At 42.4% G+C, this 14510-nt stretch overlaps 1 protein-coding gene across 5 annotated transcripts in view; it reads left to right on the top strand.

Annotated features, from left to right (window-relative positions):
• TEAD1 (TEA domain family member 1 (SV40 transcriptional enhancer factor)) overlaps positions 1-14510 on the top strand; it is a 98882-nt gene that overhangs the window by 78939 nt on the left and 5433 nt on the right. For all 5 annotated transcript variants that reach the window (XM_010189868.1, XM_010189871.1, XM_010189869.1 and 2 more), the window contains one exon: positions 5011-5184. In XM_010189868.1, the coding sequence (XP_010188170.1) occupies positions 5011-5184 (174 nt within the window). The remainder of the gene's footprint in view (positions 1-5010; positions 5185-14510) is intronic.

The following is a 14510-nucleotide window of genomic DNA, read 5'->3' as shown; positions in this document are numbered from 1 at the left end:
CAGCAGGAAATGAAAGAGCATCAGATTTACAAGATACAGTGAGACAGCGGAGCTGAGGCTGGGCAGGGTACAGGTTAGAGGCACACACAGACTGCTGATACACTCCTGATTGCTTTTCCCACAGGCCAGCCCACCTGGCTTCTTTTTCCTCCAAAAGCACGATTGCCGCACAGGCAGCGGTACCTTTTTAGAAGATGGGTTGGACCAGTCTGTGGAGGTACAGAGGGAACCACTACACAGTGCCAGGCACTTGAGCAGTGCTGTTTTCTCTGATTTCAGTGAAAGCTCAGGCTGTCCCACCTGCCTTACCTGTCCCTCTGAGCTGCAGCTGTAGTCCTTGTGACCTCCAGTACAGAGCATGTTTGGTAAAAAGAGAGCAGAGAGGCTGTCCCTCTCTGTCAGGGAGTGAGAAGACAGCAGCAGAGCCTATTTAATGTGCTTTTCCATTGGGTGGTGGAGTTTCTTTCGGCACGCAAGGCTACGATCCATTCAAGTTGCCAGTCTCTCCCCATGGTATTTTCTTACAGGGATTTCTTGCTGCAAGTAATGGTACAGACAGCCTCACCCTCATGTCTGTTATGCTTGAAATTTGCAGCAGCCTGCAGATCTCATGAAGCAGCCCAGCTAGCACGATGCTGTTTTTAGGCCATGCAGGGGAGACAAGACTGCAGGGTGCTGCCGCCTCCCTGTCCTGCTCAACCGTCCCATGGGTGTGCCAGGTCCAGCAGGCCACCAACTTGCTGTCCCGCTGCAGGGCCAGGGGTGTCTGCAGAGGGGCTTGCACCACCCCCACTGTTGTGGGGTTGACTCCCACGCATGTGAATGTGATTCAGAGGGGTGAAATCATGGCTGTGCCCCTCAGTGCAGCAGAAGGCCCAGGGAGCCACTCACCCCCGTGTGCTGCCCAGTATGTAGGGCCATGCAACCCTCCCGGACAGGAGCAGTGAGGGAGCAGGTGCCCCAGCAGCTCTGCATGCCCAGCTTGCCTGCACCAAGAGCAAGAGAGGGTTGGCTTCACTGCCATTTGCACGTTGGCCACCACTGTTTAATAAAAAACTCGGTCCTATACAGGCTCATCAAGGCTTGGCGTTAACTCCACAGGTGTGGGGAAGCACAGGGATGTGGCAGAGAGAGCTGTAGCAGTTTGCAAACCTGTGTTTCATGGACCAGAAAGGCTGTTGCCTTAGAATATAAGTGCAAAATTGGTGAGGAACTGGTACAAATATATATGCTGGCTGATAAAACAAATGTAGGTGATTTGTCTTTGTTCTGCAGCAGCTTAAATGCTTGCATCCCCTGCCATTGGCAATTTGTCTTGGTTCTTTTAAATTCCTAAGTGGATTATAATTTTTCTTGTGGTATTATTTGACAACAGTCATATTTCATGGCTTTACTGCATTCTTTGGATAGTTAGAATTTTTTTAAGGAAAGGAGCTCAGTAAGAGGCAGCCATCTCCAGGGCATGTCGTGTAATGCAGATGCAGACATAGCTGAAAATGTTCTTTGTATATTTATGTAGTTTTTATCCTCAGAAAATACAGGATTTAACCTGTGATGATTTACAGCATCTAAAGCACATTATTACCCAAATGCCAGATGCAAATCCTTTAAATGCTGTAGCATGAGTAAATTTCTCAGTGTTTAATGTACTTCAGTGACTCCGGAATACTCAGTCTAAAAGAATAGTGAATCCTCAGTATAATGAGGATGTTTTTAAGCTTTTCAGACACTAATGGGTTCAAAAATATAGGTATAAAACTTAGCTTCTTTGCTTTTATCTATGCATAAATTCCTGTCATGGATTATGTTTGTATAAAAACGAAAGGGATCATCTTAGTATCCATTTAAACCTGCCCCTAATATTATATTCTCGTTTGCTAGCTCATAGAAATATGCCATATCTAATTAGGTTAGTAATTATTGTACTTAGCATAGGAATTGCAGCAACATAAGGAGAAAATAATCACACATTGCAATATCAAAATAAACATTTCTGTTCTAAGAATGTTGTCAGGTGATGTCATACCATCTGTCCTGCTGTACGGGCTTGGAAATTTTGCTGCAGCAGCATCTGGTACTTTGGCGTGCTCCACAGACAACTGTGGTAGCTTTACAGCTGCCTTTAACTTTGCTTTTATATTTAAACAGTACTAAGCCTTCATGGTCCATGTTCCTATAAATGTGTTTGCTTTTACTAAACTTTGGATACTGAGCAATTTGTATATTTTCCTGGTTTGCAGAATAAGGTACAGTGTGTGAATTATCCTGGGAATTCTCAGTTGCCAAACTAAAACACAGCTCTTGCTTCCTCCTTCACTCCACCGTCACCCTTGGGCCTGGGACAGAGACCTCACCTTTTGGGGTGGACACTTCCCTGGGCCCAGGACAACCTGAGCCCTCAGTTCTGTTCCTATTAAAATGTGGTTATTTGTACAACCTGGAACAACGCCAGCAAAGTCTAAAAGGAAACAGTCCCAAAATAAATAATAACCTGGTCACTAATGGTGGCAATGGTTTTCGAAGTCTTTACCCTGAAGGAGGGAGAGCAGAGAGGTGCTCTGGGGCATCTCACATTCCCAGGGAGAGCACAAGTGGTGGGCACTCCTAGGCAGGCTATGGGAGTGCTGGTGGAAGGGAAGTGTTTCAGTTTAATTTTTCAGAGAAGGCTGAAGTGCTTACGTCTACTGGGGAATTCTCATCGTTCTACTTGAAAACTGGAGATGTTTGCCTGATCATAGACAGGTTTCCATTGACAGCCACTCTTTCTGACCCAGCCCATGCCCCGTCCTCCTGCACTTCGCCCCTGGTAGTTTAGGGAAGCAACAGGAGCAGGTTTCTGGACTCCCTTTCTTGTGTTCCTGGCAGTTCCCAGGTAAATGGGGTGCTGATACATATTACTGAGATCTAACTTTTTTGGTAGGCAACAAGATACACAGGAAACGATCAGCATGACTTTTAGTTATTTACTCACAATACTGCAAGGTAAATATGTGACAACAGTGTCAAAAACACCCCAAAAGTTGGAGCCATGGTGCTTTCTCATATTATTTTCAATTTTTTGGTTTGTTCATTTTGTCGTGTTAAAATGTCTCCTTAGTCTCCTTATGCACCTGCATAATGTAACATGGTAAATCTGACTGCGGACACTGTCGTGGTAGCCACTCCTGGTTGTCCAATGATTTCCTGTACTGTGTGTAAATAATCTGCATGCAAGCTGAACCAGCACTGGGCGAGGGTTCACTGGCACACTTTTATGGGCACTTCTGCACACGTGCGTTCAGGTCCCCACAGCCCATTTATATCTCTGCTATGGTTTGTTTTCTCTTCAAGGTAGAAACAGCTTCTTTGGATCAGCTCTGCCCCTTGTGGGCTCCATATGCACTAACTAAAGGCTGGGCAAGTTTTCCACTTGAGCACAGAAGAAGCTGGGATGGCATTTTTTTGAAATAGGCCTGCAAGGAAATTCTGTGGAACTGTGCTCTCAAGCTTGGACTTGCTTGTGCAAACACCTTCATAAAGTGTTACGCTTTCCTTCCACAAAATTAAAAAAGAAATACAACCCTGTAAAAAGCATGGACTGTATCTCATTTCTGACCCCATACACAGATGAGTGTTTTCTGATTCTAAATTCAGATTTTACTGTGCTGGATGATTTTTAAATAAATTTCAATTTACTTTCCTAAGTGCAGAAATCTAGCCAGTCCATTTCCTTTTCCCTAGAGTTTTGGACATCTGCTAGTGAAGACTTTGCTTACACTGAAGGAAGGCTCTGAGTGGATGTTCAATTAATTTAGATTTGTCATTTCAATTTGTTCATTCAGCAGGTATATTGTAAACAAAATAGCTTAAATGAGGTCTGCTTTGGGGTTTTAAATATTTTATTTGCCTTTAGCATTTGGGAATTGCCCCTTATATACAGCATCTGTTCAGTATGTAGGGTTCTGTAGTGTTCATTGACTGTGTATCAGCTTTCCTTTAATTGAGTTAGCAAAATGTTTTGTGATCTGCATGGTTAAAAACCCCAATGCGTAATCCTGCCACTCTCAGCTCCTTTGCTCTGCTCACATGGCACTGGGAGGTGCTGGTTGACCAGCGGAGGGTTGTCGGGGTTTGCCCTCCCACTTTCATTTCAGGTGCTGACAGTCTTGGAGAAACGTCAGCCCCTGAAAGACCATTTTGGATTCAGTAGGGGGCTGCTGTGGACTTCATTGGGCCAAGGAGTACCCCAGGCAGGAAAGGAGTTGCTGCAGTGATTGTAATGAGGTGCGATGGGATGAAGTTAAGAAATAGGAAATTGGAGCCGAATGTGTTTTGACAGCGATGGTTATCTACAGAGCTGGCTCCTGAGGGAAGTGGTAAAAGTTTGGCTCTGTAACATTACATGAGCCAAAATACTGGAGGACATACAATGAGGACCACTTCTATAGTAATAGCAACACAGAGTAACTGGCCTTCTCATTACTGTCATTCTGGAGTTAACAGAAAATCCCTTCCATGTCTTTTAATTAAATGGCATTAGCATATGCTATAGATAGAGGTTTGGGGTTTTTTCAGTAGACTATCAGGAGGTGTATATGTGTGAGAGTTGTGACACTAGCAGAAATTCAGGCTGTGAGGACATAGGACATTGAACGGCATGGTTTAAAGAAGCAGAAATAGGCTTTTCTTGTGAGCATATTCATCTTATTATTCTCTGCCAAGGGCTCTTTATCACCGTGCTGCCGCTGAGTCTTTCAGTGTAAATTACTCCCTTGAAGATGACCGTGTTTTGTGGTTTGCAGTAGGGACACAGGTTTTTTTGATGTTGACCCTTGTTCACAAGGGGCTACGACACAACCACTAAGTTGTTCATGGAAATCATACTGCAGAAAATCACAGTCCCAGGAGTAATGTGCGAGTCATTTAATCCATCAAAGCGTGCTACCCTCCGCAGGAGTACACGCAGACCCGGGCCTTAATAAACCTCTGTTCTTTTTGTACAGCACTGATTTTCCTGTTTCTTTCTTGCAGTACAATAAACACCTCTTCGTACACATTGGACACGCTAACCATTCTTACAGTGACCCGTTGCTTGAATCGGTGGACATTCGTCAGATTTATGACAAATTTCCTGAAAAGAAGGGTGGTCTAAAGGAACTGTTTGGGAAGGGGCCCCAAAACGCTTTCTTCCTCGTAAAATTCTGGGTGAGTAAGACATGACATGGAGAACCTCTCTTGTTGATAAGGCCTGTGTTTAGTATTTAGCAGCCTTCGGGGTGCTTGTGGAAATTTCTTCTGTCGTCATTTAAAAGTGCGAAGCTGTATATGGTTCAGGTAGGACGCCGGCCCAGGGCCACTCTTGTTGACAGCTCCAGAAGAAGTCTGTGTTGCAGACATGCAAAGGCAGATGCGTGCCTCAACTGTGCTTGCCACAGCTGCTGGGCAAGAGCGAACAGGTACCGGGAGCCCTCGTTTTTAAATGGGAACTGCCATCTAGTGGTCCCAGAAAAAGCAGGAAAGCCGCAGAAATGGAGACTGCTTTTTAGTATTATGAATCTTGAACTTTTGCCAAATGCAAATAGTGCAAGTACCAGTCCTGCAGTCAGTCCATGCTTACGTAGATAGGACCAAGTAGGATTTGAACTGAATGTGCAGCAGGATGACTGGGAGGGTTCCAGCATTTTTCTTAAACGTTTTTTTGGTTGCTAGAACACACCTGCTTTCCCCTTGCCTTTTTGTCAGTCAGCAATGAGATTCTGCTCCAAAAGTTGTATCTGTTCATATCTTGTGAGCAAGAGTGAAAAAACAATTTGAATTTAAGGCTGAGATGTTGTATATTGTTCTAGTTTTGATAAATTCCATTGCTACATCAGATTTTTCTAACTACATTTACAAAAATCTCAGTTTAGCGATGCTATGAGTTCATCCAAAAGGATAATCCAATCTCCAGGATGGATGTTATGCTCACACTAAAGCTTTTTCTACTCATTAATTTGTTGGGGTATATGTTACGGTATACCTCTTTTCATAGCCACAGTTGTCATCCACATGTTTTAAATTTGTCTTTTAAAACCTCAGTGAAAGGGGCATATTCAGGGTCTAATTACAGCATGGACAGGTTGATGCTGAAACGAGAAAAGGTTGGTCTGGAATCACTGCTTATGATCAGATTTCCTGGTGTTTACTGCTTTCAATTAAAGTTTATCTATGTGACCTGGAATACTCTCCACCTTGTACATACCCCAGACTTCTTATCTTGCCAAGAGTTTCTGTGGCACCGGATTTGGAACTGGAAACTGGGTATGAGGGAGACTCTTTCCTCCACTCTGGGTACAGAAGGGCTAAAACACTGAGCAGAAGCTGTGCTGGGCTGCCAAAGAAATCCATTGAGAAATTCATGGGGCTTAGAACTGGGTGTGGGAGCTGTAGACCAAGCATTTGAGGGCTGGCTGAGCGAAGAGGCCAGGAACAGGAGGTGGCAGAGAACTGGGAGCTGAAACACAGCAGGCACCAGGAGTCTGGAAAAGGCAGGTGAAAATGTAGGGTCACAAAGAGGGAGGCAGTAGGAAGAGGGAACATTTGGGATAAGAAGCCTATGAGGAAACATAGGGAAGAAGGTACACAGCAGACAGGTATGTGAGAGGTGGGAACAGGACAAGTGCAAGGGCAGAAGAACTCTGGCTGCAGAGGAACAGGGCTTGGAGGTTAAAGGTCTGTAAATACATTTCCTTGCAAAACTTGGGCTTGAACTGAGGACTGTCATCTCACCAAGCCACTTTGCATAATACATACTTGTGAAACCCACTGGCAAAATTAATGTCACCTCACTTGCCTGTTCTCAGTTCTCACAGAGAATGACAAGTCTCAGACTATATTAGACATGGAAGCAACACAGATTTGTGATACGGCCACTGATGTATGTGTATTGCGTGTTCTGCTTTTTCTCCCTGTGGAAACTGATTTCCAGACATGCTGAATGCTCAAAGATGTATCTAAAGCCTGTAGGGAACTTCTTTGTATCATTAAGATCTCTGTTGTACTCATGACTTCAAAAATTCAACTGCCAGCCTTGGTACACACCTTTAACACTCTTGCCTCAGTTCCCCATCTATAATATGGAGGTGATACCATCCTTTCACCTCAGGTGGTCGCTGAGAAATAAAACTCATGGCTGTTTATAAAGAATCAAAATAATAGCATGACGAAAACCTTTATAAAATTAATAATTCTGTGTTCAGCGCAGGTTTTGAGTAGTGTGCAGGAAATAAGGACTGTGCCACACTGAACATTTCTTTGTGATTACAAGGAAATATTGTATGGATGCTCGGGGTGAGTGTGCAGTCGTGTAGCTAAAGACTATATCATGATGCAGTTCTGCAGTCAGGATGTGCAGGCAACTTCAATCCAACATTTCCTAACCTCACTGTGCCTTCCAATGTAATGGTCTTTTAATGCAATTTTATGTTGTATTAACTTAGAGATTAAAAAGCATGCAATGCTAACATCCTTCTGAGTTATACTTGAAAAATGTGGTGAGGATGCCTTCCTGACCTTAAAATAGGCCAGTGGATTTTCTGTCTCATCAGGTGAGTGAGGCAGAGGGAAGGTGCCAGGAGCAGTGTCTGGGTGTAGCAAGAGTCACGATGAATGCCCTTCTAGGAATAAACTTCACACCAGTGCCCCTCAGCTAGAAATATGCATAGGAAAAGCAGAAAAGGGCTGTGTAACTAGTCAGGAGAATTAGATCCTAAACTGTCAGCTCACTATCCTTCATTTCTTTCACCCCAGTTGGACATTTCTTCAGAAGAAGGATGTTTTTCCCATTTTTATACGGAGTATTGAGAAACTGTTTTGCACAGTCATATATTACCAGTATAAAGCTGGCAAGGGTTGCTGACCTTTTTGACCCTATTAGTAATTTCAAGTTTATTAATATGAAAATAGATTAATTTTTGTATTCTTGTCCTTTTCTTTTCAATTATGTATCCACTTCTGAATCAGTATCCATTCTCTCCTTATCATCTGCTACCTTCTTCTACTCTGGAAGTTCAACTTCTCCCAGGTTCTGTTCATGTTGCATGGTTATTATTTACAATACTCTCTTTATTTAACCCTTTATTTAACCCTTCCCCCCTTCCTGTCCTTTCTGTTTTCTTCTCCCTTCGTTATCATTTAACCATCAGTAGTTCGCTCAGCGCTGTAAGCTACTGAGTGCACCCTAGCATCAGTGTCCAGTGACGGTCCATGTTAAGGTGGAATTTGATTGGAACTTGAGTAAAAGAGGAATGTGAATTTGTGTTGATCAAATAAGTACAGATGAGAAAGCACCGCAAGGAGAATCAGTGAATGAAAAATGGAGACTGTGAGTGAAAGGAGTTGAGGGAAACCAGAGAAGGAAAGCAGGCGAGTGTTGTGGCACGTGGAAGCTTGAAAGCGAAGGTGAGGATTTGATGCCAGAAGGGATGGTCAGCCTGTAAACAGATTTAAAGAGAAATCAGCATACTCCTAGAGGCAGCAAAAAGAGTATTTTGTTTAGATGTTAAATCTAGTGTGAAAAGGGAAGACAGAAAACGGGAAGACCTGTTTCTGAACAGAGACAAGCACTCCCATTGAGGATGACTAGGGCAGAAAGAGGCTTAGCTCTGGTAGCTGGAAAGAGTACTCCTCTTGCTCTTTCCCATTTAGTTCTGCTTGAGGCTCCTCAGCAGCATGTTTTTTTCCCTGTCATAAAGGTAATAAGGTTTGGTTACAAAAAAAGTGGGAGGGAAAGGTCTAAGATCTTGCAAGAAGACATTTGGCAATTGTGGAGTTGACTTTGCAAAGCATCACAGGTATGGAGTACAAAGTGAAGCGCTGCTTTGCTTTGCAGAGGTTTATTGGTTCACACAGATTGTATCTCCTGTGAAATACAGCCTGGTGCTGGGAATGGATGAGCTGCTGGCCTCAGTCCTGGTGACACATCTGGACGTCACACTTCTGGGCCTCTTCCTACCTAACAGTGCAGGAGATAAAAGGAAGAGACTTCTTTTATACCACTTCAACCAACAAACCCTACAGCCCTGTAAAGGCATTTACAGGTCCTTGCCTTGCACCCTGAATGCAGTGACTCTTTTCTTTTGTTTGTCCCAGGTAGTCACTGGGAACCACAGAGTTCAGGGCAGTCACCCCAGAGACAGGCTTCTACCCTAATAGATAGAAGGAGCTTTACTTGGTGTGTTGTACACTCAGTACAATGAGTAAATAAGGAACAACATACTAGTGATATGGCACAAGAAATTTGTGTGACAGTGATGTGAAACCGGAGATTACAGGGGTATAAAATAAAAGCACAACTAAATGTTCTTGAATAAATGTAAAAGTTATTTCCTAGAACACTGATGAGGAATTCAGACAAGGCTGCAGAATATCTGCAGATGAAACCTTTCCCTGGGTGCAGGTTGAGTGCACAATCCTGCTTCAGTTCCCTTTGTCACTAACAAAATATGCCCAATCTATGCAAAACAGTCAGGCATGATTTATAGCAGCTAATCTTAATCTGAGTAAGACCAACATACCTGTTGGTTAGTTTGTACTTGAACTGTTTCTGTGACTGAGAAAAGCCCCAAAGTTTTTTGGTCTTTGAAGTTATCCTTTTTTAGATAAAACTCAGTCAACACAATTCGCCTTTTGGTTTCTTTTATTGGTTGAAGTTCTACTCATATTGATAGCTAATGCTATCCCCACTCACTACTGAGTTACTCACTACTATTCTTAAATTATCTAATGCTAAATGATACACTTAGGCCTCCTGAAAGAGTTCAGGCTAAATGATAGATTGCACCTGCAGCTTGGCCCCAGTGCTGGTTGCCCAGTGCTCTGCCACCCCTGGCTCTCCACTTTTCCTTGCAGAAAGTTGACAGTATGTCTGTCCCACTCCCACCAGCTCCCTTGTGCGTCAGTTGCATCTCCAACAAATACCATCATTTTGGCTGCTGTTATGGTCACATACATCTCCACTGACTCCAGTGAGGGAATTGCTGTATGAGGGCATAACTCATTTTCTCCCTTTAGCTCTGTAACTTGCCCTTACCTAGCACTAGTTCAACTGGCAAGCACTTTTCACTACTAGAGACACCTTTAATGTGAATTCAGCAGTGTGTATCTGTCCACTGCAGCCCAGACCAAATTCTTCTGGTTTAGCTCATTATTGTTCTCTTGTGTTTTGCCTCAGCCCCCAGTAGCAAATTCTGAGGCAGAGATTCTCTTTTTGCATGACTTGTCTATATAATCTATAGTATTGTACAGTGGGTCCATGCCTCTGCTTGGATCCTCAGTGCTGGTGTAAACACACCTTGCAATAACATGGCCATGGATTTTGTGTCTTTGACACTGCCAAATGCTCTGGGCCAAGCCTGAACTCTGACTTCTGCAGCTACAGGAACAGATATGGGAAGCAAATACATTTGAAAGGAGGAGGGGATGTTTTCTAACTGGTGACACAGGAGAAAAACAGCTGATATAAATTAATATTGGGCTGAGGGGCTTACTACTGATCTGATCCACTGGCTTAATTTTCAATGTTTGCAGTATCTTGAACTGTTCTTCCAACTGAGAGCTTAGTCAGAGCTCAGTGCAACTCTGAAATAAAGACTCAACTCATCTGAAGATGCATGGATGATATTAATTGATGTTTAAAATGAATGCCTGCATTTGCAGGAATCTGCAATGCAAACTAGGAGTTTTAGAAAGTAATGCATATTATAATTAGGGCAAGCTTTTAAAGATGCTTTGAAGTCCTAAACATTTTTGAAATTCAAATGTGGGATGGAAATAAAGGAATCTACACAATAAAGGGGCATTAAATTATGTCCCCCAAAATTTCACTGTTTTATAGATGTAAATATATGCCATAATTAGTGGTAAGTAACATGAGGAGGATGGTTAAGTTTATTCCTATTCTTATTCAAAACAGCTGTGGCATGAAAAATAATGCTCCTTCTCTTTGTGATACACTGGAACAAACAATTTACCCATGTAATCACTGTTCAGAAATGGCTTGCGCCTGTGGTCTACTCCCACCCCCTCCTGAATTTATCCCCATGTGCCTCCAGCCGTCTTAAAAGGTGCAGAGATTCTTTGTACCCTTCATTCACACGCACACAATTGTGGCTACTGCCCTTTTTTTTTTTTCCTTTCTATTTTTACATGTAATTTATATTGCACAATCTAGAATCTTGGATTTCCCTCCACACGCACAAACACACACACTTGCCAGCTTTGACTGGCAAATGCTCTGCCACTCACAAATGGGTTCCGTGATGTGAATGGCTCTATGGCCAGCATGCAAATATATGCAAAACAAATTAGATATGGAAGAAAGCAGACATCCATTTTCTTTTCCCCATCGCAATCCGCTTGGTGCAGGGAGCTCACGTGGTTTTTGTGGAGGACCCCTTCACAAATTGATGCGAGGGTATTAGCGCTTGAGGCTGGCTAATGAGTGGAAGGGGCCGAGCAGCTGGGAAGCCAGAGCAGCTTGGCCTGTCCATCACGAGCCCAACCATGTGGCAGACCTGGACGCAATTCCTGAGCTGCAGCGTAACGCGCGGTGAAATGTGCCAACGACCCAGATGCTCCCGTTGGAAAAAATTGCTTCACAATTTGGAATCTCTGCTCTTTGATCACTCTTTGGAGAGGAGGAGGGGAGGCATGATGCAGTCATATGAGTAACACACCTCCTTGCAGTCAGCAGTTGTTAAAACCTATATGTTGTTAATAAGTGACCTTATGCACTTAACGCTAACTACTGAATGCCAGTGTAAATTGTCCTGGCCCTCCCCAGATCCCACTGTTTCCAGTAGGTGCTGTTTTCTAGCAGGAAGGATTTAGACTCTTCTCAGCAATTTTTGCTGGAGTTGCTTTTTTGCTAGCCAAAGCTGTTATTATTACACAAGCGCTCTACCCCTGCCCCTCGCCTTTAACACAGAGCCCGAAGAATAAATGTATTTTGTTAAAATTTTTGTTAAAAATTTTTTACTCTATTTTGGTTGCCGCCAGCTCTGTTTTGGTGCTTGCTCTGGCACACTGGCAGAGGTTTTTCTGTGCAACATGTCAGACACTTGGTGCTCTTGATATGTAATATTTCCAGTGCTACCCATTGTATAAAGCTATGCTTTATTAATGAATTAATCGTGCTCTTACACAACCACTGTAGATAGGGTGCCAGAAAGCTGAGTGCCTCTCCCACCTCCAAATGCGTTCAGCTGATATAGATCTGAGCTTTTAGAAATAGATAAAAATTAGAATCTTACTCCTGAAAGTAACAAAACAAGTAATATTCCATTTGTGTTTTCAAGTTGTTGGGGGGGGGTTTCTAAATAGTATTGATTTTGTATTTTAAAATTCAATGAGTAAATGTGATCATACTATAATATATGAAATGCTGTAATATTTGAAAGAATGCCAATATTTTTGAAATAACCATTGAAAATATTATTTACCTGGATATGCTACAGTAGTGCTCACCAACCCTAATTCCTGGAGCCATGGGTGAGCGCATAATTGCATGAGAAGCTGTACAGAAGGGAAAGCTGATTTACAGCCCAGGAAGACTTGCAGAGTCTGAAATGCAAGAGAACAGCTAGAGACAGAGCACCAAGGCAATAATAAGACAAAGCTGGTTCCAGCACGAGAGGCTGCAAGCACAGTGCTCCAGGGTTCATTGGAATAGTAAGGAGAGGATTGACTGAGGTTAATAAGATAAATTCCTATATTTCAATTTTGCTATTATTATATTTATCTAGTGTTGTCTCTTCTGTAATATAGGCAGTGAACCTCACTAAGTAATGTCTACCTCTGGACAATAAGCCTACTTGAACCAGAGCATCCCTGTTAGTTAGATATTTAGTTTTGTTAAAAATTACCCCAAGTAATGGTAATTCCACCGTATTTGAAAATTATGCCAGCATCTCATTGCCATCAGATTTACCAGCCTCTGCCTTGTTTCTCATTTAGCTTTTGCACAGCTTTAGCTTTCAGTCTTTGAATGTCGTTTTTTTCAAGATTTAATCTATCAGACGACTCTTCCCCATGTAGCAACTTGTAGGCTATGACAGTCGTGGAAAAACTTCCCTTGGAAAAAGTAAGCAGATGGAGTTTCATTAGTCATTCACTACAAAGGATGTTTTCCAGACCTGAAATCATTCTTGTAACGCTTTCCTGAACACTTCCCAATTTTCCAACATCTTTTCTAAAATGTAGACAGAAAAACTGGAATCTTACTGTAGTAAGAAACCTGCTAAAGCTGAATACCAGTGTAACACATCACCTTATTCCTGCTCAAAGCTACATTTACAACTCTCTTAGCCACAGCAGTGCCCATTTTTAGCAGAGCGTTTTTTTTTTTAATTTACTTCGTAGTTTCATAATCTTTTGGGGCAGGAGGGAGGCGTGGAAATCCCCTGAATTGTAATTGTGACCCACTTTCATCAGTTCAAGAAATACAATTTTGCTTTCAGGTGTATGTGTTTAGATGAACCCCTTACTATGTGGGTCATAAGGATATAATTATCAAGTCTTTCACCATAATTTTTTACCCAAAGTTTTGTATTTTACCAGAAGTGGTAGTCTCTTCTCTTTTCTAAAGGTATGCAGCACAGAACAAAGCTTCCAACACCTGGTTCAGAAGACTTCCTTGACATGACAATCCCCTCCTCACACTGATACGTGCTCCTTCCTAGGGTTCATGTATGTCACCTCTAGTGAAAAAATTTGAACTCAGACTGAGGAGTAAGATTTGTTCTACTGTGTCACAACAGACAAAACCCTTCCAGTATCAAAGAGGCTTTGGTGAAGCCTTCTTCTGAAAGTAGTTGTCATTGCCAACTCTTAGGATTTTTTTATTTTGGTGTTACACTTTTGGGAGGAGTTTGGAAGCTTCAGCTCTCAGCACTTTGTAATCAGTTGAACACTGAAAATGTTGTTTAAAAGGAAAATTCTGTTTTTCCTTGAAAACCCCTTTATTGTGTGCTAGACTAAAAAAAAATGAAATTCAAATAGCAATTAAAGATAATTCACGTCTATATTATCATCCTTTTCCAACAAAGTTGCGTTTGCGTAAGAGTAAATCATGACATTCGAGTGTTCCTCATTCAAACGTCAGGGCCCCAGCCTGTACTGTTTGTGTATGCAGGACTGCTGGTGATTACAGCAAGAGTTAGAAGAACTGCGGGAGTGATCAACAGGGTGCCAGATGGCCACATGTGTTGCTTTTCCAGGTTAAATGTCAGCATGTAAATACAACATTTAGATCTTTCTTTCAGTGGGCTTCAAAATCAGAAGGCAGCAGATAAGAAGTTAGTTATTCTTATTTTTTAACTCTGTAGACAGTCGTTGTTGGAGCTTGAAATGTAAGGGTCTATGTGGTTGATCCTTGTGACAACATGAAATTGTGAGGAGCATTTTAGTTATGATTGCTTAAATATTTTGTCCATATCTGAAAGGGAAAAAAACCCACGTTTTTACAGTAAAATTGTAATTGTGGTAGCAGCAGG

The sequence above is a fragment of the Mesitornis unicolor genome, unplaced genomic scaffold (genome assembly GCF_000695765.1).
Source record: "Mesitornis unicolor isolate BGI_N332 unplaced genomic scaffold, ASM69576v1 scaffold52488, whole genome shotgun sequence".
Lineage (NCBI taxonomy): Eukaryota > Metazoa > Chordata > Aves > Mesitornithiformes > Mesitornithidae > Mesitornis > Mesitornis unicolor.
Note: the sequence above shows the minus strand (reverse complement) of the source record. Positions and strands in the feature narration are given on the sequence as shown.